The sequence below is a fragment of the Camelina sativa genome, chromosome 10 (genome assembly GCF_030686135.1).
Source record: "Camelina sativa cultivar CO46 ecotype springtype chromosome 10, ASM3068613v1".
Taxonomy (NCBI): domain Eukaryota; kingdom Viridiplantae; phylum Streptophyta; class Magnoliopsida; order Brassicales; family Brassicaceae; genus Camelina; species Camelina sativa.
In genome coordinates, this window is record NC_141889.1 from 1,991,281 (window position 1) to 2,016,588 (window position 25,308).

The 25,308-nt window shown below is 38.0% G+C and overlaps 7 protein-coding genes and 1 pseudogene across 21 annotated transcripts; 5 read left to right on the top strand and 3 right to left on the bottom strand.

Moving 5' to 3' along the window:
- The first annotated feature begins 111 nt into the window (after window positions 1-111).
- LOC147935736 (phospholipase D delta-like) lies at window positions 112-4,631 on the top strand. Of its 2 annotated transcripts, XM_087469899.1 has the most exons (10): window positions 112-1,577; window positions 1,684-1,800; window positions 1,894-2,088; window positions 2,179-2,484; window positions 2,583-2,651; window positions 2,783-2,930; window positions 3,127-3,275; window positions 3,391-3,540; window positions 3,675-3,875; window positions 4,119-4,631. In XM_087469899.1, the coding sequence occupies exons 1-10, from the start codon at window positions 636-638 to the stop codon at window positions 4,413-4,415; spliced, it is 2,574 nt and encodes an 857-aa protein (XP_087326025.1). In that variant the 5' UTR covers window positions 112-635; the 3' UTR covers window positions 4,416-4,631. The 2 variants fall into 2 exon arrangements, with proteins under 2 accessions (XP_087326025.1, XP_087326024.1); XM_087469898.1 differs by having other exon boundaries at window positions 124-1,577; window positions 1,684-2,088.
- Window positions 4,632-4,723: 92 nt separating this feature from the next.
- LOC104721195 (serine/arginine-rich splicing factor SR45a) lies at window positions 4,724-7,243 on the top strand. 8 transcript variants are annotated; one of them, XM_087469901.1, is made up of 11 exons: window positions 4,725-4,854; window positions 4,930-5,032; window positions 5,129-5,148; window positions 5,473-5,598; window positions 5,714-5,737; window positions 5,846-5,945; window positions 6,067-6,216; window positions 6,301-6,513; window positions 6,618-6,687; window positions 6,798-6,972; window positions 7,049-7,243. In XM_087469901.1, the coding sequence occupies exons 2-11, from the start codon at window positions 5,030-5,032 to the stop codon at window positions 7,059-7,061; spliced, it is 894 nt and encodes a 297-aa protein (XP_087326027.1). In that variant the 5' UTR covers window positions 4,725-4,854; window positions 4,930-5,029; the 3' UTR covers window positions 7,062-7,243. The 8 variants fall into 8 exon arrangements, 7 of the variants coding, with proteins under 7 accessions (XP_087326026.1, XP_087326027.1, XP_087326028.1 ...); XR_015568891.1 differs by having other exon boundaries at window positions 4,727-4,854; window positions 6,301-6,497; XM_087469900.1 differs by having other exon boundaries at window positions 4,724-4,854; window positions 5,482-5,598; window positions 6,798-7,243.
- Window positions 7,244-7,265: 22 nt separating this feature from the next.
- Window positions 7,266-7,749, bottom strand: LOC147935737 (small polypeptide DEVIL 17 pseudogene; annotated as a pseudogene). The gene has a single exon (XR_015568892.1). The product of XR_015568892.1 is annotated as a small polypeptide DEVIL 17 pseudogene (transcript).
- A 2,241-nt stretch (window positions 7,750-9,990) lies between these two features.
- Window positions 9,991-14,318, top strand: LOC104721197 (serine/threonine-protein kinase STY17). Of its 2 annotated transcripts, none has more exons than XM_010439123.3 (16): window positions 9,991-10,489; window positions 10,675-10,789; window positions 10,890-10,978; window positions 11,077-11,193; window positions 11,320-11,374; window positions 11,643-11,753; window positions 11,965-12,015; window positions 12,230-12,402; window positions 12,490-12,597; window positions 12,708-12,781; window positions 13,005-13,180; window positions 13,332-13,427; window positions 13,504-13,584; window positions 13,687-13,740; window positions 13,822-13,956; window positions 14,042-14,318. In XM_010439123.3, the coding sequence occupies exons 1-16, from the start codon at window positions 10,284-10,286 to the stop codon at window positions 14,111-14,113; spliced, it is 1,713 nt and encodes a 570-aa protein (XP_010437425.2). In that variant the 5' UTR covers window positions 9,991-10,283; the 3' UTR covers window positions 14,114-14,318. The 2 variants fall into 2 exon arrangements, with proteins under 2 accessions (XP_010437425.2, XP_087326032.1); XM_087469906.1 differs by having other exon boundaries at window positions 10,003-10,489; window positions 12,192-12,402.
- On the bottom strand, window positions 14,312-15,603 carry LOC147935738 (rhodanese-like domain-containing protein 15, chloroplastic). Of its 2 annotated transcripts, none has more exons than XM_087469911.1 (5): window positions 15,260-15,603; window positions 14,914-15,110; window positions 14,761-14,831; window positions 14,606-14,659; window positions 14,312-14,519 (listed from the first exon to the last, which is right to left on the bottom strand). In XM_087469911.1, the coding sequence occupies exons 1-5, from the start codon at window positions 15,409-15,411 to the stop codon at window positions 14,445-14,447; spliced, it is 549 nt and encodes a 182-aa protein (XP_087326037.1). In that variant the 5' UTR covers window positions 15,412-15,603; the 3' UTR covers window positions 14,312-14,444. The 2 variants fall into 2 exon arrangements, with proteins under 2 accessions (XP_087326037.1, XP_087326038.1); XM_087469912.1 differs by having other exon boundaries at window positions 14,602-14,659; window positions 15,260-15,501.
- A 170-nt stretch (window positions 15,604-15,773) lies between these two features.
- LOC147935739 (thiol-disulfide oxidoreductase LTO1-like) lies at window positions 15,774-18,435 on the top strand. The gene is made up of 7 exons (XM_087469910.1): window positions 15,774-15,984; window positions 16,066-16,345; window positions 16,835-17,091; window positions 17,195-17,307; window positions 17,458-17,605; window positions 17,730-17,867; window positions 17,943-18,435. The coding sequence occupies exons 1-7, from the start codon at window positions 15,886-15,888 to the stop codon at window positions 18,030-18,032; spliced, it is 1,125 nt and encodes a 374-aa protein (XP_087326036.1). The 5' UTR covers window positions 15,774-15,885; the 3' UTR covers window positions 18,033-18,435.
- Window positions 18,436-18,516: 81 nt separating this feature from the next.
- On the top strand, window positions 18,517-20,368 carry LOC104716550 (uncharacterized). The gene is made up of 3 exons (XM_010433934.3): window positions 18,517-19,249; window positions 19,342-19,606; window positions 19,745-20,368. The coding sequence occupies exons 1-3, from the start codon at window positions 19,123-19,125 to the stop codon at window positions 19,962-19,964; spliced, it is 612 nt and encodes a 203-aa protein (XP_010432236.1). The 5' UTR covers window positions 18,517-19,122; the 3' UTR covers window positions 19,965-20,368.
- On the bottom strand, window positions 20,344-24,637 carry LOC104721202 (ATP-dependent DNA helicase Q-like 3). 4 transcript variants are annotated; one of them, XM_010439129.3, is made up of 19 exons: window positions 24,342-24,637; window positions 24,129-24,236; window positions 24,013-24,020; window positions 23,830-23,913; window positions 23,585-23,725; window positions 23,448-23,482; window positions 23,287-23,370; window positions 23,116-23,204; window positions 22,765-22,917; window positions 22,586-22,682; window positions 22,455-22,458; window positions 22,221-22,370; window positions 22,064-22,135; window positions 21,921-21,986; window positions 21,712-21,839; window positions 21,535-21,629; window positions 21,310-21,428; window positions 21,106-21,215; window positions 20,344-21,004 (listed from the first exon to the last, which is right to left on the bottom strand). In XM_010439129.3, exons 1-19 carry the CDS (start codon window positions 24,490-24,492, stop codon window positions 20,560-20,562), a joined length of 2,139 nt encoding a protein of 712 aa, XP_010437431.2. In that variant the 5' UTR covers window positions 24,493-24,637; the 3' UTR covers window positions 20,344-20,559. The 4 variants fall into 4 exon arrangements, with proteins under 4 accessions (XP_010437431.2, XP_087326033.1, XP_087326034.1 ...); XM_087469907.1 differs by lacking the exons at window positions 22,455-22,458; window positions 24,013-24,020; window positions 24,129-24,236; window positions 24,342-24,637 and having other exon boundaries at window positions 22,221-22,363; XM_087469908.1 differs by lacking the exons at window positions 24,013-24,020; window positions 24,129-24,236; window positions 24,342-24,637 and having other exon boundaries at window positions 22,221-22,363; window positions 22,455-22,682; window positions 23,830-23,891.
- Window positions 24,638-25,308: the final 671 nt, after the last annotated feature.

Here is a 25,308-nt window from a genome sequence, read left to right on the forward strand (position 1 = left end):
TTCGAAAGTAGTATCAGATGGATATGGTGGGTGGTGGATCTCAGATTGGCATTGCTGGATTTTGACTTTTGTCTTTTTAATTATATATACAGAGACAGAGAAGACCTCTTCACATCATCATGATCAATTCTATCAATTTATTATATATACTAGTAGCTTTCTTCTTTGCGTCTAGAAAAATATTGGTGCAACATTCTTAAATCAGAGATTCACAATCAACAGATTTTGGGAACAAATTAAGTAAAGTTAAAAGGCCAGTCTTACCAATTAAAGAAGGCTAAAAAAACGAAGAACGTGTGCAACTAGCTACTACTCTCTTCAGAATTCAGATCTACACGGAATCATGTCGTCAGTGAGTCCAACAACTTCATCACGTCGTGTCTCCTCCACGTGTCCCGTCTTCTTCTTCCTTCTTTTGTCTTTCTCTCTCAAATCATTTCACCTAAAAATAATAAATAATCTTATTTTCTAAAAATAACTTTTCTCAATCAAATCCGTTTAACCCAAAAAAAAAAAAAAAAACTATTCAAATTCATCTTTGGTTTCTGCAGCAGCAACAACAACCGAGCCCTGTTCGTTAGGGTTTTCGGTTTTTGTTAGCTTTTTCTTCTTCTTCGTTTCATCCGCTTGTAACTATGGCGGCGAAATCACCGGAAGCTACGATGCTTCTACACGGTGACCTCGATTTGAAAATTGTTCAAGCGAGGAGGTTACCAAACATGGATATGTTCTCAGAACATATGCGTCGTTTCTTCACCGCTTGTAACGCCTGTACTACACCAGCCACCGATGACGACCCTAGAGATAGAGGCGAACACGGCGATAAAAACATCCGTAGCCACCGTAAGGTTATCACCAGCGATCCGTACGTCACCGTCGTCGTCCCACAGTCGACTCTAGCTCGGACACGCGTTTTGAAAAACTCGCAAGATCCTACTTGGAACGAGAATTTCAAAATCTCCATTGCGCATCCACTGTCTCATCTCGAGTTCCAGGTCAAGGACGACGACGTTTTCGGTGCGCAAATCATTGGCACGGCTAAGATCCCGGTTCGAGACATCGTAACCGGTGAACGCATTTCCGGTTGGTTCCCTGTGCTCGGCGCCTCGGGAAAACCGCCTAAGAAAGAAACCGCTCTTTACATCGATATGAAATTCACTCCGTTCGACCAGATCCATAATTACCGATTTGGAATCGCCGGAGATCCGGAGCGCAAAGGTGTTAAACGGACTTATTTCCCTGTGAGGAAAGGAAGTCAGGTCAGGCTTTACCAGGATGCTCATGTTATGGACGGAATGTTGCCGGAGATTGCTCTTGATAACGGCAATGTTTATCAGCATGGGAAATGCTGGGAAGATATTTGTTATGCTGTTTCTGAGGCTCACCATATGATTTACGTTGTTGGTTGGTCTGTCTTCCATAAGATTAAGCTTGTTAGGGAACCTACTAGGAAATTACCAAGAGGTGGCGATTTGACGCTTGGTGAATTGCTTAAATACAAATCCGAGGAAGGTGTTCGAGTTTTGCTGCTTGTTTGGGACGATAAGACTTCTCATGATAAATTCGGGATAAGCACGGTTAGTGTTTCTTTTGATTAGTTTTGCATTGTTGTTGGAAAAGAATTGGGGTTTCGGGTGAGGAGAATTTATGGTTTGAGTATTAAGATGTTCTTTTATATTGCAGCCTGGAGTTATGGGGACACATGATGAGGAAACTAGGAAGTTCTTCAAGCATTCTTCTGTGATATGTGTATTGTCACCTCGATATGCTAGCAGTAAGCTTGGGTTGTTCAAACAACAGGCAAGTCCTAGCTCTTTAAAGTATATGTTCTTTTCCATGGAAGATTCTTTGTTTCTCTCTCTCACAGGTTTTAGTTCTTTGTTTATTTCCCAGGTTGTTGGCACTCTCTTCACGCACCATCAAAAGTGCGTTCTTGTAGACACTCAGGCTGTTGGTAATAATCGTAAGGTCACAGCTTTTATTGGAGGTCTTGATCTTTGTGATGGCCGCTATGACACACCTGAACATAGGATACTCAACGATCTTGACACTGTGTTCAAGGATGATTTTCACAATCCTACATTTCCGGTGAGTGTATGGTTATTTACTGGTTATTTTCAAGCTAGAATCCTAGTTTCTTATATATTCCCGATTCTTATTGTGTTTTTACTTCCTCAGGCTGGTACTAAGGCTCCAAGACAACCTTGGCACGATTTGCACTGTAGGATAGATGGGCCTGCGGCATATGATGTTCTCATGAACTTTGAGCAGCGATGGAGAAAGGCAACACGTTGGAAGGAGTTTAGCTTACGTTTGAAGGGGAAAACTCACTGGCAGGATGATGCTTTGATCCGGATAGGCCGTATATCATGGATTTTAAGTCCAGTGTTTAAGTTTCTGAAGGATGGTACTTCAATTGTTCCAGAGGACGAGCCATGTGTTTGGGTTTCTAAAGAAGATGATCCTGAGAACTGGCATTGTCAGGTCCTTCCAGATTCCTTCAGATTCCTTCCAAACAATATCTTTTCATGTAATATTTTTTTGTTGATTTGATATAACCATGGGGTTTCTTTGGCTTTCAGGTGTTCCGTTCTATTGATTCAGGATCTGTGAAAGGATTTCCAAAATATGAAGATGAGGCTGAGGTTCAGGTTGGTAGATTAACTTATTTGCACTAGTAATTATCCTTGACATCAACAGTTACTCAATGGAATTTCTGTTTATAAGCCCCACATTGTATAAATTGCACTACTAACTCTTCAGAATTATTTATTTACTGCAGCATCTGGAATGTGCCAAGCGTCTTGTTGTAGATAAAAGCATCCAGACGGCATATATCCAGACAATCAGATCTGCTCAGCATTTCATATATATCGAGAATCAGTATTTCTTGGGTTCTTCTTATGGTTGGCCTTCCTATAAAGATGCAGGTACGTTTTGATCTTTGAGTACAGTTCTTAGACTAGGAAATAAAATGCTCACATTGCATAGACTGTGTAAAGTCTAGTATTATTCTCAGTTACTAATTTTGTATGTTTGGCTGCATTTTCACCGGACTGTTATCCGGAATGTATAATGAACTTTCGTTCGTGGATTTTCTGATTCTGGTTTGTCTTGAATGGACAGGAGCTGATAATCTTATTCCTATGGAGTTGGCACTAAAGATTGTTAGTAAAATCAGAGCTAAAGAAAGATTTGCTGTATATGTCGTCATACCATTGTGGCCTGAAGGCGACCCAAAGTCTGGCCCTGTGCAAGAAATTCTATATTGGCAGGTAACGTTTTTAGCTGACTTTAAGATCAGTGCCAGTACCAAAATAGATTATTCCCTTATTTTTAAAGTGAAACAAACATTTCTGCTAAACATCCTTTGTGCTTTTCATTTTGCAGAGCCAAACTATGCAAATGATGTATGATGTTATAGCGAAAGAACTGAAAGCGGTGCAATCAGATGCTCATCCTCTCGATTACCTTAACTTTTATTGCCTTGGTAAACGAGAGCAACTTCCAGATGATATGCCAGCCACCAATGGCAATACGGTATAAGCTTCAAAAACTAAGAACTGATACATTCACAAAAGCTCTAGCTTAGTGATAGAGAAATCATACATATACTTTCAGTTGTAATCAGTGGAAACAAATGCCTAGTGATCTTTTTTAACTGCATTTTTCAGGTGTCGGATTCTTATAAGTTCCAGCGTTTTATGATTTACGTGCACGCAAAGGGGATGATAGTAGATGATGAGTATGTACTCATGGGATCTGCAAATATCAACCAAAGATCTATGGCTGGCACGAAAGATACCGAAATAGCCATGGGCGCATATCAACCTCATTATACATGGAATCACAAGGGAAAACACCCACGTGGCCAGGTTTGCCTTCCTCCTAACATCATCACCTGTACCATAACCGAAATCTCAAAAGTGTCTATTAGAATCTGTATCATTATGAAAGAAGTATAAAATTCCTAAATCATAGATTTAGAAACAACGGAAAAAAATGAAAAGTTAGGTTGAGAAATTGTGTGTTCTGCTCTAGATTCTTGAATCAGTATGAAACTTGGTGAAAGTATAACGAATAAAGAGGTTTGCTGGTATATCTTATCATATACACAGGTGTATGGATACAGAATGTCACTATGGGCAGAGCATTTAGGCAAAACTGGAGATGAATTTGTAAAGCCATCAGATCTGGAATGTGTGAAGAACGTGAATGAAATCTCTGAAGGAAACTGGAAAAAATTCATAGATACGGAATTCGCAGAGCTACAAGGTCACTTAATAAAGTATCCTCTACTAGTAGACATTGATGGTAAAGTGAGCCCTCTTCCTGATTACGAGACTTTCCCAGATGTTGGTGGTAAGATCATCGGAGCTCATTCCATGGCTCTTCCTGACACTTTAACCACGTAATGTTAATGTTAAATATAAATTTCAGCATTTTTGGGGTTTCTTTTGATCCTGAATATATATAGCTGAGAATGTGTTGTTTGAGTTGTACATTTAACTGTGTTGTTTCTTTTGATACATTCTTTTGTGATTGTCGTCAAAGACTCCAAGTATTTATTTGCTTGGGTGCAAAATGTAGAGTTGATGATGAGGCAAAATTATATGAGGATATTCTATTTATTTCTGGGTTTGTAATTTGATTAATGATTGTGAGCATAAATGTTCGAACCGGACCAAACCGAAGATGCATAGACAGGTCCATAAAGTTAATACCCGGAATAAAAATGAAAAAAACAGCAAAAATCGAACCGACCCGAACCGTGTTGGAAAGAACGAGGCAGACCGGAAATTAAAATCCGGATTGATTACGACGAGTTGAAGAATGTGCACACCATAAGAAAAGGTGAGTCTTGCCACATGGAATTACTTACTACTCGTTTAATATAAGATTTAAAGAATAAAAAAAATTCATCTGTAGACAAGGGGGAAACGAAGAAGTGATTTCACGCTCTCTTGGCTTAAAACTAAACCCTAACTCTCTCCGTCTCGATCGCGACGCGACCTCTGTTTCTTTCGCAATGGTGAGCTTCTACGATTAAATCTATACGTTCTTCTTTGAATTGCGATTTATATTTCAGAGGAAATTGCTGAGATATTTTACTTGGGTTTCTTTGCAGGCGGATTCTCCTCGAAGAAGGTTAGATTTAAAGTTTTCTTCTATTGCTACGCATTTTTTTTTCAGGGCTGTTGTCTCTTTTTTGGTTTTTATACAATATTGCGTAAGCTCTGTGAATCTGACGGGATTGGTTTGGGGAACTTGTTAAAGATCTAGTATTGGAGTACTTTTCTATCTAGTTATAATTTTTTGTTGATTTTGGGTTGTTGCAAAAGCTAATTAAATTGGATATTTTAGCTCATTGAGCTTAAGTTAGATGGTGTTTTTGAAGTATGCCTCGGATACACTTTTTTTTGGTTTTTTGTGTAATACAGTTTGTAATCGTAGACTTGATTTTTGTATTAGGGATATCAGGGTTTCACGATCTCCTTCACCCCGGAAAGGACGAGCCAGATCCAGGTCCAGGCTTAGGTCCAGGTCGAGGTCAAGATCTTTGCCTAGACCCATATCTCCGTTAAGAAGCCGTGGAAGGTTAGTTATTTTGCATTAAGTTGACGGTTTTTTGTTTTTGTTTTTTGGGTATGTCACTGAAAACTTATGGAAGAATATTACGTGCTAATCTTTATTCATCAACTACACTTAATAGGTCAAGGTCAAGAAGCCGTGGAAGGTTAGCTCTAGCTTTATACTTCTGAGTTTGAATGTCTTGTTGTCTGTTATTGGATTTATAGTTTCTAATGTTTAGTTTTCCGTTATCTGAATAATTTTTGGTTGACAGAAGTGAAGTTGAAAACCCTGGTACAACTCTCTATGTGACTGGTCTATCTACAAGAGTCACTGACAAGGATCTTGAATCACATTTCTCCAAGGAAGGAAAGGTGATAACATCTTAAGCTGATTCTCCTTTCTCATGTTGCCAGTTTAAATATTATTTCTTGTCTCTGCATTTTTTGAGCATACGATTCCTTAATATGTAGTTGACTAGTTTCATTTCCATAGGTTGCGTCTTGTTTTCTTGTGATGGAGCCTCGTACCCGTGTATCTCGTGGTTTTGCCTTTGTTACAATGGATAGTCTTAAGGATGCTGAGCGCTGCATCAAATATCTCAACCAGTCTGTACTAGAAGGCCGATACATTACTGTCGAAAGGGTAAAAATTTCATGCTTATTTTGGTGGCGATATGATTAGTTTGATATCATTATTTGTTGACTTGGAGGTTTTCTGACCATTCAGAAAATATTGCATCAAGCAACAATCAGAGATGATAAGAGTACTCATGCTTGCTCAACATCATTAAGTAAACACAGCTTGATCAATCGAATCGCCAGCTTAAACAGCTTTTCCAAATGTTCTGACCCAACTAATCATATGCAACTATATTGCCTCTACTCTCAACTCTCAACTAATCAAAGGACATTATCAACTATCAAGTATCAACAACTATTAGTCAAGTGTTCTCCAGACTAGGATGCATCTTGTTTCCTTGAATCTACTGTGTGGCTTTTGTTTAACTTGTTACATGAAGTTTATGTACTTTGTATTGTCTTCAGTCCCGGAGAAAGCGCCCGAGAACTCCCACCCCAGGCCACTATCTTGGCTTGAAAAGCTCCAGAGACAGCGGTAAGTGAACATTTGTGAAGCCTCTGTTAATACTTGTCGAGTGTGTCAAGTATCAACAAATAAAAAGATTGCTAACTGTTCTGTCATCTTCTAATGTTGTGCAAAACAAGACCGAGAAGGCCATAGCAGTCGAGGGAGGCACTATGACCGTGATGATTATAGAGACCGTAGGTCACCAAGACGCGACTATTCACCCCGTGATGAAAGAAGGTCTAGAAGAGACCGGTCTTACTCTCCTTATGGAAGAAGCCCAGAGAGAAGGCCAGAAAGAAGGTCAGAGAGAAGGTATGAATCCCGTTGCTCGAGATAAACTGTTTCATCCTCTTGACAGAGGAACTCAACAACTTATCTTCTGATTTAGGTTGTGTAATTGATCATCCTTAAAATAGCATAAAGATTCTGTCAGGCAACACTTTGGGTTTCATTTCTTGTCTGTTGTTGCGTTTTATTCTGCTAGAACGCAGTGAGGTGAAAACTACAAAACTGTAATAGCTTCTCTGTTATGTCGCTACACTACTTGTTTTTGTGTGAATCAGGATATCTTTTGTGATGAGAATCTTTGAGATGGTTGGCAAGTATTTATTTAAAACAAAAAGGTGGAGAGATACCTAATTAATAAGCTTGAAACTGTGAAACTAAAAAAGAAGCCCCTAAAACAAAGCTATGACCAGAGAATCGAAAAAATAATCGTATATACGTGCTTAACTTATCGAAATACTAGTAATACAAACCTCATCAAGAATTGGCGTATTTGTGCCAACAAAGCAACATATGAATACATCTTCGGGCGATATAAAACCTAGAACGCCTCTCCTTCACCATAGCTAAACATCCTTTAGTCCTCTCCATTGATTGTCTGCAACCTTCTTCTTCTCCTCTTTTCCTCTTTCTTCTCATCCTGGTCGTCGATGAGCATTGCCCCATAACTGTTCTCTTCTCTTTACTTGGTTTCTTCACACTTTTTTCGTTATAGATTGCTTTGTTTCTCTTCTTTGGATAGACGATTACTCGCTATAAAAGAAAAATGGAAGAAGAAGAAGACGAAGCAATATCATATAAGGGACCAAATGTGAAGATGTAAAGAAAATAAAGCGAAGAAAAAAAAGACTATAAATAGAGGAGTGGTGGAGCAATGATGATGCGATGACGTTCAACATCATTAACGTCTTTTTTTTTTTTTTTTTTTTGTTTAAATTTACGTATTCTTCAAAAAAATATATTAGTTCATTTTGCTTGTGTACTTACGTGATTAAACAATACCACATTACGCTTTTATAGTTGTTACTTAAATCGTTTATTAGTGGAATAATTGTCTTTAATTATGTCTCTACCATTAAAGATGCAGACAAAAGTCTCGTATGATATACAGAGCCGGTCCCAAGCACAGGCTGATGAAGCATGTGCTTGCGGCCCGCAAATTATATGTAATATTTCGGCCCTAAAATTTCTGAAAAATGTCATTAGTGTAATGGTAAAGGTGTACCAAGTTGTGTTTGTGGTCTACGGTTCAATCCATAGCACCAACAGTTTTTACAATTTTTTCCTTTCTTTCTTTGGCTTACTATAAAGCCAGCCGTAACATAGTTTTGAGCTTGTGGCCCCAATATCCTGTGCGACGGCTCTGATGATATAAGATTAATATATCTCTTCTATATTTTGATGTTATCGTGTTTACGCGGCTAATTCAGATATAATATGCACGGAGACCACCAAATGGGTATCATGTAATGTAATGAAACAAAACATTGTTAGTCTATGATGACATATGTTTTTTTTAAAGTATCTTGGGGATTTGCTAAACCAACCTTCAAAACGCGTCTCAGGTGGTTTTAGCGTGTACACGACATGCAACTGGCTTATCTCTTTCCTACACATGGCCTCCTCTAATTGGTTTTATATCCTACGTGTAATAGACCTTACCTTAACCGCATCTCGTGGTCATTAATTTTATTTATTACGCTGACTTGATTAAAATTTAAGATGATATAGATTGTTTGTTAAGACAAGGTGTATGTAATGAAACATTAATGGGTTTGAAGTTTTTGGAATTTTGAGGTTATGTTTCGGAGGAGATGTTAATTAAGCTGGGTCAACCTCTCTGAAGTATTCATGAAATAATTGTTTGATGGACCTATTCTAATACTATAGGACTGTCATTAATAGATTATAAATTGTTTGTTAATTGTTATATAAGTATTTATTTGTTTGTTTGTATATAAAGAAGAGACGCAAAAGCAAAACGTCAGCATGAAGAAGTGGTGGAAGGGAATATTAAAGGATCTGATCTGGAGCCCGGAGGAAAGAAGGAAGGAGAAGCACTGACTGACCAATCATTGGGTTTCTTTTATTGGTTTTTGCCACGTCAGCGCGCACAGCTGTGTAATATTCCCCTCTGTCTTTGTTTCCTGACAAAATAAGATTATCATTTGTTAACAATATTTTTGTTGGTTTATTTTATATACATGTAGCCACATTCTACGATTTTAATTACCGAACCCATATATGGTTATGATCCACTAGCGTTATAGGATTCCTCGTATCATTTTTGTCTGAAGTTTGCGATTGTTGCCACTTAATTTTACTTTTGCATCTCTCTCTCGCTGACCAATTGAGAAGCTGGGCCACACGGGCCTAATAGATATGTTCTGTAGCGTTATGAAATTTGAAAGGCCTGTACTTATAATTAGGCTCTCATATTAAGATCTTTTTTTGGCAACAAATATTTTTTTTTGGGGTAGGAAGACTAATTCCCGTGTTTGCAGCAACAAAAGATGTATACGACCACTTTAAAATTTAGACCGGACAAAATGTCATTAAAATCCCAAAATTAACATTTTCGTTGATTTAAATCACAAAATTAACATTTTCGTTGATTTAAATCACAAAATCTAAAAATGTTGAAACAAATCATCAAGTTTTTGTTAACTTCTATTTAAATCACGAAATCTTGTTGACTTTGCCGTTTGAAGCACATCGTTAACTGGCCAAACGGATATATTAAACGTGATTAATTAAACGTTAACGAATTCCATTAATTATTATTACGACGTCGTTTTCTTCGTTAATCTAATCCCTAAATCGAATATTCCTCACAAACTCGTTTTCCTTGATATTTTTTTCTAACTTAAAAAAGATGAGCTCACACCACCCATCCATACAAAATTATCTCATAGCAAATAAAAAGCAAACAATGTCCATTATCCATTTAGAGAGAGCTTTTAAAGATAAAAAAAAAAAAGAGTATTTCCCCCGTGACCCACACTCATATAGACCCACCCAACTCAACACGATGATGACGTGGACAAGCTCCTACGTGTTACATAATAACGAAACGTTCATGGTCCTCCCTGGCTTTTTCATCATCAACCCATCTCTCACTCTCTCTCTCTCTCTTCTTTTTTTTTTTTTTTACAACTTTACTTGAATCTTGGATCAATCTCCTTTTTTTTTTTTTTTTTTTTGTGTGTGGCTTTTGGATCGAAGAAAGAGATCAATCCTACTGTTTATGTTTTTTTTGTTTGTTTACTGTTGCTGTTTTTTTTTTTGTCTTTCAATTTCTTGATCGACCCGTTCGTTCGTGGATTTTGTTAATCCCGATGGCGATCAAAGATGAGACAGAGGAGAGTTGCGGAAGCAGAGCCGTCGTGGCTTCTGTTTCTAAAGAAAACCCTAGACAGCATCGTATGAAACTCGAGGTCTACGGTGAGGTTCTTCAGCGTATTCAAGAATTCAATTACGAAGAAGCTAATTTCCCTGGTTTTGATGATCAGCTCTGGCTTCACTTCAATCGTCTCCCTGCTCGGTATTAACCCCTATTCTTAAGTAACATGGATTTTTTTTTTGTCATTTTCTTGTCTGAATGAAAACTGGTTAATTTTCGCATGTTTTATTACCACGTGTTTTCGTAGGTTTGCTCTTAGTTTTCACATTTTCTCGTTTAGTTAGTACTGATGATGATGCAAGTTTACTTATGTTTTGTCTTAAAAGATATGCTCTTGATGTAAATGTTGAGAGGGCAGAAGATGTTCTTACTCATCAGAGATTACTGAAGTTAGCTGAAGATCCTGCTACTAGACCTGTTTTTGAAGTTCGTTGTGTTCAGGTGTGATTAAAGTGCTTGATTCTGAAATCTTTGTTCGAATTAGCTGCATGAGATACTCTTACTGACTTGACTATTCCTCCTTGTGTTTCCTTCCTCGCAGGTTTCTCCCACGTTGAATGGAAATTCTGACGCTGATTCTTCAGATCCTGCGGTTAAGGAAGATGCTCAAAGCTCCTACAACTCGAGCAGGTAGGGATTTATATATGCTGTTCTATAGATATTTTGGCTGATCTTTAGACGTTTTCGCTGACATTTGTATTATGTTTATTGCTTCATGTTTAAAACAGGGTTCTTGCACCTCCAACTTTTGGTTCTTCTCCGAATTTTGAGGCTCTTACACAAGCATACAAAGATCATGCTGAAGATGATGATAGTGCTGTCAATGCACACTTGCCTAATTCTCGGTGAATATTCTTCTGTTATATTGTTTTCCTCTAGTCTTGTCTGCATATAATTACAGAGAAATACTCTGTAGCTTGGAATCGTCCTCTCATATGTGGTGACATTATGCTTTGTTTCCTATCTTATAGACCGATGCACGAAATCACCTTTTCAACAATAGACAAGCCGAAACTCCTAAGTCAGGTTGGTTGATACATTGTTTTTTCCATTTCTTTTATGTCGGCTCTGATAATCGAAACATGTGACTTGGTGTTCTTTAACAATTTCTGTAAATTTCTCCTTTGTTGAGTAGAGTGATGTTTATGATTCCCATAATACAAATCTGTTCATTTTGTTTCTACTGGTTAAATGCACTTCTAAGTATCAACTAGATACAGTCATGTAGAGGAGAATGGGTGGTTGTTTATTCCATTAAGCCAATATCTGAGCGAGAAACGGTCACTTGTTGCAGTTAACTTCTATGCTTGGTGAACTTGGATTGAATATTCAAGAGGCTCATGCTTTCTCTACCGCTGATGGTTTCTCTCTGGATGTATTCGTTGTTGATGGTTGGTCCCAGGAGGTATAATATCATTTTTTCTGTCTGGATCACATCTTTCAGAACCATCATGTTACTTGTCACTGATATACTTGGTAATTGACTTTGAAAGATATTGACCATTAAATAAATCACTTATGTATTAGGTACTTGACTTGTGACTGATGTATTAAGTAGATGGCTTTATGTCCCTATCATCACTAAGCTGGTTGCTTTATGCACTTTGGAAATACAGGAAACAGAAGGTTTAAAAGATGCATTGAGGAAGGAGATAAGGAAGCTGAAGGTATCTCTTATAGTTTTCTTGTCATAAACTTCATGTGATTCCTTATATACTCTCCATGCCTCATTCTCAATTTCAATTCTGAAAATGCAACTAATGCTATAACATTAGCTCGCTCCAAAACTGAATCTGACGCTGTACTGATGTATTGTTGCTATGGTTTGAATCAATTTTGATAGTTGTCATGTCTCCATATTCCACACTGGCTGCTCTGCAGGATCAACCTTGTTCAAAACAGAAGTCTATTACTTTCTTTGAGCATGACAAATCAACCAACGAGCTGCTACCTGCTTGTGTTGAAATACCTACTGATGGAACTGATGAGTGGGAAATTGACATGAAACAACTCAGGATTGAAAAAAAAGTGGCATGTGGATCATATGGGGAACTGTGAGTTTTCATATTCCAAAGTTCTCTTCTTTTTTTTTTAAACAATGTTAGGAAGTTAACAGATATATATTCTTGATGGCTGTGCAGATTTAGAGGAACCTATTGTAGTCAGGAGGTAGCTATCAAAATTCTCAAGCCTGAGCGTGTAAATGCAGAAATGCTACGAGAGTTTTCTCAGGAAGTGTATATAATGAGGTGTGCCCTCATTTTTGTACAACTAACGTCCATTAAACAAAGTTGAAATTCAGAGACATGCACTAATTTTCTCAGTAGAGGACGGCTCTTACTGAATTTCCTATTTGTAGGAAAGTCCGGCATAAAAATGTTGTCCAGTTTATCGGTGCATGTACACGATCACCAAACCTCTGCATTGTGACGGGTAAGATTTCTGTATGTTGAATAGGAGACTGGTTCCATCTAGATTGTTTTTTTTTCTCTTGGTTGTGTATCTTCATGCATGTTGAGAAAGTTGTTTCAGCAGGACATTGAGGTTTCTATAGGTTCTTGTTTAGTATATACTATATAATACCCTAACATTTCATTTGCTAGTTTTGGATTTTATATGCATTCATGGTCAGCTGATTTTATGCTTTCTGTACCAGAGTTCATGACTCGGGGGAGCCTCTATGATTTTCTTCACAAACACAAAGGCGTTTTTAAAATTCAATCTTTGCTTAAAGTGGCACTTGACGTGGCCAAAGGAATGAACTATCTTCATCAGAACAATATCATTCATAGAGACCTTAAGACTGCTAATCTTCTTATGGACGAACATGAAGTAAGCCACAATCTTTGGCCACTGATCTAGTCCTTCAACATTAATTTGGTCACAGTTTATGTAGTCTTTCCACCTTCCCTCTCCACAAACTTATTTTCATTTCAACAGAACAGAGGTACATGTCTTTAGATTCTACATAATATTGAAACAGGTTGTCAAGGTTGCCGATTTTGGGGTTGCCAGAGTGCAGACTGAGTCAGGGGTCATGACAGCTGAAACAGGGACATACCGATGGATGGCACCAGAGGTATTATACTTCTTTGTCTTGTTTTTTTTTTTTTTTTGGCTTTCCATGCTTTTGACACTAGACTTTGTGAACTCAGGTCATTGAGCACAAACCTTATGATCACAGGGCAGATGTTTTTAGCTACGCAATTGTGCTGTGGGAACTTTTGACTGGCGAAGTAAGATTTTTATTTTTTCTCTCTGGCTTTTGGTAGAAAGTTGCTAAACTCGTTACGTTTAACACCTTTTTTTTCTTTCTGATATATAATGAATGAAAACAGGTCCCATATTCTTACTTGACTCCACTGCAAGCTGCTGTTGGCGTTGTCCAAAAGGTATCCTGTTTATAGGGCTTTACAGTTATTTCTCGTGCTTTGTTGAGAGGCTTTAACACAATGGCTTGTATTATTCTACAGGGACTTCGCCCAAAAATTCCAAAGCAAACACACCCAAAACTGACTGAACTTCTTGAGAAATGTTGGCAGCAAGACCCAGCTCAAAGACCCGATTTTGCAGAAATCATAGAAATGCTTAACATACTAGTCCACGAGGTAATTGCTATATCATTGTATCTCTCCAACCAGTTATACCTATACCAACGCTATTCTGAGCAATAATATGTTGTGAAACCACCAGGTTGGAGAAGATGAGCGCCAAAAGGACAAACATGGTGGTTACTTTTCAGGCCTAAGGAAAGGCCATCGTTGACACTCTCTCGAGTGCCCTGAAACTGTGGTTTGATCGGTTTGATAGAGCTCTACTCACTTTCTCGTTTTCCTTTTGTACAGTCTCTTAGAGCCTCACTCTTTTTGTCCATGTATTATTTTTCTAAAGCAATTTCCTTTTGATACAATGATCACTGCAGAGTTTGAGTTGCATTGCAAGTCAATAAAGTTTAAACCATTCTTTTGAAGATGAAGCAAGTATTATTATTAATATTTGGTCATAAACGATATCATTACAGAAACACTTGGGTTGAGAACATCTACATAAATTATTGATAATTACAGGAGGTGGTTTGGTCATGTCATGTGTGTTTTCACTCTTCTACTGGGAGTTCATTCTCTGTCCAAGCGACGTATCCCCCAGCAATGTCTGTGACCGCCGTGAATCCCTGTAAAAATCGTTTGTTCTAAATCAGGAAACTGTTGTAACTAGTTCTATCACTAAGCTACTTAAATAGAAGTGAATCACACTCACAGCAGTGAGAAGATCAGTTGAAGCCATGATAGACCTTTCTCCGCTCTCACAACCCTACAATTGTAGTTTAGTTATTATGCACCGATCCTCAAAGATGATGTTAAAATAAAAGAGATTGTTCTCATCATGGTTTGCTAATTAAAACGGAAACTTACGATGATGATTTCGTCGTGTTTCCTGAAGTGGGACGAGACCTGTCTTAGAAAACTCGGGTTCTTGACTAATCCTGCAGGGTTTTTGGCTTTTGGTTAGTTTTAAGTTTTCCATTTCAACTGTAACAGAGGAATGTAAAGGTCGGTGATGAATACCTGATCCAACTCTGTACATGTAAGGTACGTTGATGGCTCTAGTCGGATGTCCGATACTGAATTCGTCTGGTGTCCTCACGTCGAGATACTTGTAACCTGCTTGAGCTAACTCACGCGCCACTCTTACGGGTACAGATGTAGGAACTCGAGCTGCCTCTGCTGCAACATTTCCTCTGTTTGTTGTCGTTGCTTTCCTCCTTCAACAAGAACCAAGTTAGTACTCATATAAATATTTAATGATATAACTCATAATTCAAACCTGAGAGAGAGAGAGAGAGAGAGAGAGAGAGAGAGAGAGAGAGAGAGAGAGAGAGAGAGAGAAAGAGAGATTCCGATCGTTGCTCACCATCGGAAGTTTGAGTTTTGAAGATTTGCTACAATAACACTTTTACGTGTTGGTAACTGCCAGTTGAACGATCCACATGTTTGTAGAGGTGGAGAAATAGCCAATGACCAGTTCCCAATTCGTGCCGTTGTGTTTAAAGCCGTAGTTTCCATTTCTTTTCTTTTCTTCTTTTTTTTTCTCTTTAGATGCTTCGAGTCTACTTAAGATACTTCTTCTCTTGCGTTTATAACTTTATATATATACAGACACCAAGGTATTGATGTCGTGTCGCGTCAGCAAGTTTTATGTCCGATCTTCGAGTTCGAGTCTCTATCATTTTACGGATAAATTCAATTCAATTATGTAGCAAAGTCGGTCGATTCCAAAAATGTAATGTAAGCCATGCGTCGACGATGATAATAAGTCCAACTCTGTGCCTCGTGAGTCGTGTTGAAGAGGATAACTTGCTGACTCGGATAAGATAAGACGACCGTAAGGCCCAATCTTAAGGGGCTTATTATGGTAACAAATAGATAATATTTGGGCCTCTTAGGCCCACTATTGAAACAAGCGGCTGAGATAGTGGAAGGAAAGCTGAGGAGAAGAAGTTAACAATGGTGGAATAGAGCGATTGTTTGACGACGACGATGATGGCGACGTTTGTCTCCGTATCGTCTTGCCAGTTTCGTTTTGGCTTCTCTGAGTTTCCACCTCCATCGTTAACTCCTTATCCGAGGCGGTTTAAGGTAAGTTCTAGTCCTGTGTTTCTTCTGTGATGGTAGTGTGAATTAGTGATCGGTCAGTTGAAGTCAGATGTTCTTAATTAGGTCTCTGGCCGGAGATTTCCGGAGATTCAGATCAAATGTTCTTCATCTGAGCCGGAAAATGGTGAGGATTCGGCGCCGTCGCTGTCTTCCTCCTCCTCATCGAGTGAAGTATCTACGACTAACAGTTCGACATACAACTGGTACACCGTACTTGGCGGTATCGGGATGTTAGATACAGCGTATTTGACTTACCTTAAGGTCACTGGCTCTGATGCGTTTTGCCCTATTGGTGGTGGCACTTGTGGAGATGTCCTGAACAGCGATTACGCTGCTGTTTTCGGTATTTCCCTAACGCTTTTACGACTGCAGCGTTTGATTTACGTAGTTATGATTTGGGATTTGCAATAGACTTTCGAGATTGTATGAATATTATGGAGTCCTGAATCTATAGTTTCAGTAATTGACTAAACCTGAAAAATTTGTATGCAGCTTAGTTTTAAATTTGTATCTATGGAGACCTCTCTTGATTAATTGGCTAATTTTGAGGTTCTGGTGGAGTTTTTTCCACTCATATAGTAGGCATGATCAAACACTCGCATGTGATAATCTCTGTGAATCTGTGCTTAAGGCTATATCATTTGGGGGGTTCAGTACTTTAGCATACATAGAACTTTTAAAGTTGAATATTAGGCTTCAACTCTATGTTGTGAAGTATGTAGTGATTTGTCTTTCGTCTTTATCCTCTGCTCCGGCATTATTGACCCTCATTGTCTTGGTGGTTTGATGTGTTTGAAAGCTGAACTCAGTCCAATATTTTACATTTTGCCAGGTGTTCCTCTCCCAGTGATTGGATTTGTTATGTATGGCTTAGTAACCGCTCTAAGTGCAGAGCTTGGGGAAGGGAATCTACCTTTTGGAATTAGTAATACCAATGGGCGTTTCGCGTTATTTGGGACAACGACTGCAATGGCATCTGCTAGTGCATATTTTCTGTATATCCTTAGTACAAAACTCTCAGGATCTTCATGCCTGTATTGTCTAGTGTCTGCTTTCATATCATTCAGTCTATTTTTCCTCTCTTTAAAGGTATCCTTCCTTATATTTCTGTTTCTGTAGAGACTTATTGTATTTTAACTTAAAATAAGTTCTAAAGGTTGGATTATGTTTATGTTCTCTATGTATGTGGTAGGATGTGAAGTTGCAAGAAATAAAGCAAGTCGTAGGATTGCAGATATGCTTGGCAATTATAGTTGTTGCCTCCTTGACTGCTTCGTACAGTACTGCTCAACCAATCCCGTCACGGTAATATAAGTTCATAGTTTTCTATCGGGACTCTGATGGCAATTTTAGTCCTTTGTAACAAGTTGTGAAGAAATTGTTTTGCAAATATGAATGGGTCTTATCAGGTGATATCTTTTAACGTGGATAGTTTTTTTGTTTCACTGCTTCCAGCTCTGGTGACATTGAACTGCCATATTTTAGAACAGAGATCACTTCATCATCGAGCCCTTATGCTATTGCTTTAGCAAAACATCTAAACTCCATTGGAGCCAGAATGTATGGGGCATTCTGGTGCTCTCACTGCTTAGAGCAAAAAGAGGTAGTTCATTTATAAATATGCGTTTGCAAGGAATCAGTTTCGTGCGTTTATAATTATGCGTTTGCAAGGAATCAGCTTCACGCGTTTATAATTATGTTCATGTAAGTTATATATCCATTTATAGATGTTTGGAAGAGAAGCGGCAAAACAACTGAATTATGTGGAATGTTTTCCGGATGGATACAAGAAAGGAACTAAGATACTCAAGGCATGTGCAGATGCAGGGATCGAAGGATTTCCAACATGGATAATAAATGATCAGGTGAGTAAATCCACTGAATCCTTGGTACATTTCATCATCATATGACATTTCTATATTACCACTTTTATTCTTTAGGTCTTAAGCGGAGAAATAGAACTCGCTGAACTAGCGGAGATGTCTGGATTCAGCCTTGATCAGGCAAATGAGGCCAGTCAACTACAGTAAAATATTGTATTGTAGCAGAAAAGAATTAGGTGAATCCGTGAATGTCGTTTGCTTGATCATGATAGCTATAGGGGGGGGGGGGGGGGGGTTGGTTCTAAGTGAACGAATTCATTGTTATTGCCATAGGAGGTTAAGGCTTCATGACATATCTCTTACCCTTCACCAGTGCATCACTATTTGACCATATAAAGATGATAGGCTCCAAACATTGCTAGGTTCTTCTACTCATAATTTGAGAATCTGCAGTTATCTGGTAGTGATGTATCTTATGTGTATCTTATAACCGAGAAGTGAGGTTTATGTAAGAGTCACATGTATTTGTATATCACATATGATGTACGCGTAGATGATTGTATATAATATGGGATACTTAGAAGAATAAGTCCCAAGATTTCCTTCTGAATAGTTTCCTTGCATGTGCCTCTTTGTTTTTTTTTTTTAATATTGTAATGATCCACAAATTTCGGCGTTATTATCCGATTCATATCAAGTAGATTAAAGTTTTATTTTCTAAGATTCCATAAGATAGATAAGATCATCGAGATATTTATTATTTATTATATAAGGTAAGGGAGATAAGCAATGATTTGATTTAGGGTTGCTGAATATATCAGTAATCTCAGATGAGCCAAAATAACGCTTATCTTATCCAATAACATGATGAATCATGTGAGGAGGACTGATGAGAGACGTAACGCTTAAGAGCGCGCGCGGGAAAAGAGTTAATAAAAAAAAAGCAGTAGCCGTTAGATGATGCAGGGGGGGAAAAACGAAGGGACCAGATGAGTTTTGCGTAACGAAGAAAGATCAAAAGAGAGGGCACAAATGGTAATAACCGTGAAGTGTAGGACCCACAAAGAGGTGCGATTGATGATGATAAAAAGGAAGATGCTATAGAATATTCGAAAAATCCCCGTCGTTTCTCACATTAACCCTCCAATTTAATTCACTATTTTTTTTTTTTTATTCTTCCCCCTTTTTAAAACTGATCATCACCTTCTTCTTCACTCTCGCCTCATTTGTTGTTCATCTTTAATTAAAATTCAACTGTGATTTTTACCGACGAAACAAAGATACAGAGAGAGAAGCGATGAGTAGTTCTCAGATTTCAGAGATCGAACAAGAGCAGCTTATCGAAAAGCTTGAGATCTTTAAGATCCATGGCAGAGACAAACGTGGCCGTAAGATCCTTCGTATTATCGGAAAATTCTTTCCAGGTACTCACTCATAACTAATCGGATCTGTTTCTTTCTTTCTCGATTTGAAATCTTCTAATTCGAGTTTTTTTTTTCTTCTTCTCTCAAATCAGCACGATTGCTATCCCTTGATGTGTTAAAGAAGTATCTAGAGGAGAAGATCTTTCCTAGATTAGGTAGAAAACCATTCTCCGTGCTTTACGTTCACACCGGCGTACAGAGGAGCGAGAATTTCCCAGGAATCTCAGCTCTTAGAGCGATCTACGACGCGATTCCAGTTAACGTCAGAGACAATCTCCAGGAGGTTTACTTCCTTCATCCTGGTCTTCAATCACGTCTCTTCCTCGCTACTTGCGGCCGATTCCTATTCTCCGGCGGGTGAGTTAATATTATTATTATAAACTAACCGCCGTGTTTTTTTTTATATTAATTTTTTCTTTTGGTCGCGACTTTTTTTTTTTTACTATTGGACTCGTTTGATGAACTGGTGTGGTGGTTGTTGGTTGTCTACGCTAGGTTGTACGGGAAGCTGAGGTACATAAGCAGAGTTGATTATCTGTGGGAACATGTGAGGAGGAACGAGATTGAGATGCCGGAGTTTGTCTACGATCACGATGATGATTTAGAGTACCGTCCGATGATGGATTACGGTCAAGAGAGTGATCACGCGAGGGTTTTCGCTGGAGCCGCCGTTGATTCATCAGTCTCTAGTTTCTCCATGAGGTGTATCTCATAGCCTTAAAAGGTTTTTGGAAAAAAAACATCCACTAGATCTCGGATCGTAACTTATAAATATAATAATATACGATTAAAAGGAAATTTACCAAAAAAAAAAAAAGTAGTTATGCTTTTATAGAAATTAGTGAGCGTTTTTTACGGAAAAACAAAAGAAAGCAGTTGGCGTTTTGGATAGGGAAAGAGTGGAGAATCTTTAGATTTTTTCTTCTTTTTTTTTTGTCTTAATTAAGCTCTTTTTAATATTAAATTTGTAGATCTTTTTCTTTAGTGGTGGTGGTAGTTGTCACTTGTGAGTTATTTATATGTGCTAATTGTATATTGGGATGTCATATGCGTGTGTAATACGTCGTCCTTCTGTTAAATGTTAAAAGAGAAAGGAAAGAAAAATAGCCAATTTATTTACACAGCAAATGTCAAGTTTAATAATGCGAATGAAATACTTGTCACAAATCGGGTAGAACACTAATTATTGTATATGTTACGACTTTAAGAGACATTGGGGCCAATGCTAATAGCTAAACTACAAAAAGAAAAATGAAAAACCGTTGTTGGCTAGTGAACAGATATCCTGATGTGTTTAGCTACACTATTTATTATTGAAGCTTCATTATCTTTGCCGGTTTCATGTCATCAAAACCTTCAGAAGATTTATCTGCCGATGTGTTTAGCTTCATTTTCCTCCTGTTGACGAACTCTGAGAATGACGGAACATGTGGAAGATTTATAGGCGAACGGCTTGGACTCACCACTAGCTCTTGTGTCGTTTCATCAACATGTGACTCGGACGTGTTAATCTTGCCATCATCTTCTTCCTCTATGTTCTCAGCATGTTCTACCAGTAACGGCTCTTTTCTTGTTTCTTCTCTTCCACCTGAACTGACCACTGAGCTAAGTCGGGTCATTAGGTCGTCTCTGCTTGCGGTTCCTAACCATCTAACAGTACTAGCTATCTGCGAGTAGTAAAACGATTTCCCTGCTTTGCTATATTTTCTATAGCATTCGTTTTCAAGAAACTCGCATGCTTTTTTGGAATCAATCCTGCAAAATTAATTTCGAGGTTCCAATTAATGAGATAAGAGACTGCTGACCCATAAGCTTCTTAAACTAAAAACATTGGAGAGGATTCGAGAGATTTTTACTCCTTAACACTGGCGAGCTGCTGAAGTACTCGTGTCAACTCATCCAAGAGTCTCTGCTTGCTGGATTCCCTTAGTACTTCAGATATTGCGTTCTTCTCCGATTTTTTTACCTGCAAACGGTTCCAATAGGCTTTGCTAAGTTAAACTGGAAGAATGATCTCAACTTCTGTTTCTAAAGACGATAAAGTGAAATTGTTACCAAACCTGTTTGTTCCTTTCGTAGTACTTTTCCTCAGCTTGCTCTAGTAAAACCAGTTTCTCGTCAAGTCCCAATTTTTTTGATAGTTTAGGTCCTGCTAGGCTCTTGGCAGCCTCATTGGCATCTGGATGTAGATGAATCAACATGTGAGATAGACATTTAAAAGCTACAAGAAGTTTAATCGAAAAGATTGGATATGCATGCGCTTATATATCAAGCAAGTGAGTTACCATCAGAATCTGAAATTTCCTCATCGGAATTGCTTCCATCTTCATTACGATTCCAAAACTCAGAGTACTGTCCCTCATTGGTCACTTTGTTCGAGCTTGCAAAACAAAGGGCACAGAGTTCAGTTAGACTTTGTATATACCTTGCGACGCATATTTAGATGCGGTTAAAGGCAAAACCTGGTGATGAAAATTCGAGAAGGATTGTGTCTTCGAGAGGCAGTGGTCATGAGCTCCTCCAAGGAATGAGCAACTTGATTTGGATGCTTACATGCATCACACGTTTTTTTGCATTGCTGCGCAGGAAACTGCTTGCAACAAGAAAATTAGCAGCTTACCTTAATAGAGCGTTCAGGGGTTTGATTGAATCAGTAAAATACAAGTCACACCTCTTCACCAAAGCTCTCTAGAATCTTTTTTCTTCGGCATCCAGAACCTTCGCAGTATTTCACAATCTAAATACATGCAGCATGAATAAGAATAAGTTTCAACTGAAATACACAGAAGCTGAAAGAACCAAGAAATCATTAACCTGTTCAAAGTCAGATGTAGGCTTCTTAGAGGATTGGGATTTTTTGTTCTCCGAATTCCGTAGCAGAAATTCCTAGCAAAGATTGGTAAACTAAGTTAAGAAACTCACAATATGAAAACTGTGAAGCCAAAAACTGTCATAAGCAGATTAATCTTACCATTTTCTTTCTGTCATCTACACCATAATATAGTACACTTCTCGAGGGTAATTGATCCCGACCTGCTCTACCAGACTCTTGATAGAAAGATTCCATTGATTTTGGAATGTTAAAATGACAAACCATTCTGACGTCCTTCTTATCTATACCCTAAAAAGTCAGTAGTCTGATCATGCTACAGGACATAAGAAATAAAAAATGAGAGATGCAAAATGAGAAAGAATCTTCGTTTACCATTCTGTAGAAAAACCAATAGAGCGTTTACCATGCGCCCCAAGAGCTCCCAAACATAATAAGACGCAAATACGATGATCACAATAAACCCAGGACTCAAATGCAAGGTAGTTCACAGGAGTAATTCATACCCGAAAGCCACTGTGGCAACAATAACTTGCTTCTTTGAGGACAGCCAATCATCTAATACAGTACTCCTCAGTTTGCTATTGAGTCCTGCATGATAGGCTGCAAACATATTGATAAGAAAATGTCATCGCTTGTCGCTCAATATTGAAGCAGATAAAGGTAGATGAGACGGTTTCTTTACCAGCAGAAGAGATCCCAATACTGGTGAGATGAACAGACAAGTCATCACAAGTCGTACGCTCAAGGCAATAGATAATTGCACAAATACTTCCACAAGACTTGAGCAAGTTGCCCAGATCAGTATATGCATTATCTATGAGATCTTTATACCGAACTGCACCAACAAAAATTTGTTTAGATGATAGATAGGAAAGCATTACTTGAAAATCCATTGTAATTAAAGATTTGTTTAGATGATAGGAAAACATTACTTGTAATTAAAGATTCTCAAACAGAACAATATTGGGAATACCTCATACTAACAATTTACAGAGAGAAATATCATACACAAATTAATAGGTCAAAGGGAAACCTTCATAGAAGATATTTGGGCGATTGAAAGAAGACTTGAGGACCAAAGGATTCCGCAAACTCAAGGAGTCGATAACATCCTTTTGTACCCTAGCAAAAAAAATTGCTGTTGAGAACAGATCTACAATCAACAAACATGTTCTTATTATATTGCACTGGAAAAGAAAATCACTTAGGAGCAGCAGTAGCAGTTAGGGCCAACACTGGAACATCTGCCAAAGAGTCTCTCAAGGTTGAAAGTTGACGATAACTAGGTCTGTAATATGACAAAACAAGTTAGACTATAGTAAGAGGCCACGGACAAGAATGCTTACACAATCACCAATAATAAACCTGAAGTCGTGGCCCCATGATGAGATGCAATGTGCCTGAAATATACATAAAACACTCGAGAAAATTAAAACCGGCATTCAAGTTCAACACGTTATGCTTTCCTGCTTACTCTTGTATAGGCATTCCAAGGTCCTTACCTCGTCTATAGCTATAAGATTTAGTAAACCCCTAGAATGGAGTTTTCTCAGCTTCAACATAAATCCTTTCGTCGCGATCAATTCTGGAGTAACATAGAGCAATCTTACTGAGGGTTTTCCAGAATCAAGGTCTTCATGTATCTAAAAACAAAATTCAAGAAACACATCCAAGGACAAAACAAAGCTTAGAATTAAGTTCCATCTATATACACACAGACGAAGAACACACACAATAGTCAAATCACCTTGTTCCTAACAAGTGTAGCTTGGGTGGAAGAGAGATACTCAGCAGCAATACCTTTCTCCTTCAGAGCCATTACTTGATTTTCCTTTTAGCAAAAGAGAAACAAAGAATGGTCCTTCAAAATCCGTTAACATGAAAACTTTAAAGGAGATAGAACACCAAAATAAGGAACAAAGCCACTTACCATCAAAGCTGAGAGAAGGTAAACACAAGAGAAACAAAATACAAAGTTAGAGACACCAATCAAAACACACACAGATTCTCCAATTCATGAATCAGAAAAAAATAAAAAAAAATTACCAATCAATGGAGAGACAACAAGGACGATTCCAGGTTTAGCTAATGCAGGTATCTGATAACAAATCGATTTCCCTCCTCCCGTCGGCATCAAACAAAAGCAATCTCTTCCTGATTGTTAACAATGACATTACAGTAGCGAAACAATTTCAAACGAATCGTTCAAGAGTAAAGGCGAAAAAAAAGGTCATGTGTGTGTTGTTATATAACACATACCAGATACAACAGCTTGAATAGCCTCCAATTGCTTCCCTCTGAAATCCGCATGACCAAAATGCCATCTCAAAAGCTTCACCAATGCTTCTTTCCCGGCTACATTCTTATCGGAGCGCTGCACATTCTGTACCGGCAACGGCGATTTCTTCATATCTCTGATCAACTCTTCAACAGCCTCGATGAAAACTAACAAATATCTGGAGACACTTATTCAGATTCTAGTGCTTGTGATGGTTTCATTCGTCGATTCTGGGAAAGTTTTCGCAGAATCTGTCGACGCTTCCTCAAGACGCTGAGGAAAGTGAAGAAGGAGATTGGTAATATATAAGAAACGATGTCGTTTTTCAAACCGCGTACTTGAATCGGACGATAACCAAACCAAACCAAATAATCTCAACTTAACCATAATTTTGTTACCCTGTCAGCAATAAACGAAATCAATCCCCCCCCCCCCCCCCCCCAAACCATTGTTTGCTGTGCAATCGTGATTCCGGTTTTACTCAACGGCTGAACGACAACAGGGGCGGATCTACGTGGTTCTTAGGTGGGGCACGTGCCCCATGCTAAATTATAAAAGTTTCTAATGGACATTGATGTTATGTGTTTTCCTAGCTCATTTAGCATAAGTGTGTCACATGCACCATCTTGTGAGGAGTTTGATGCTTTCTATAGTTTTTTTTTGTTGTATTCTTATTTTCCTTTTTCCATGGCCACATATTTTTTAATTATTTTTTTATGTTTAGTTCCATAGTCTTTCAGTCTTATTTATTTCCTTTCTTACTTGTAATTAATTTTTAACAAAATTTGAATCTTCCTTTTCTACTATTAACTATATTTACATTTAAATTTAAAAATATTTGCAAACTTAGTATACAATATTATAGTTATGTTACTTTATCTAATCTATTTAGAGTTTAAATTTGTGTGAAATATAATTATTATTTTAAATATATCTAATTTGCAATTA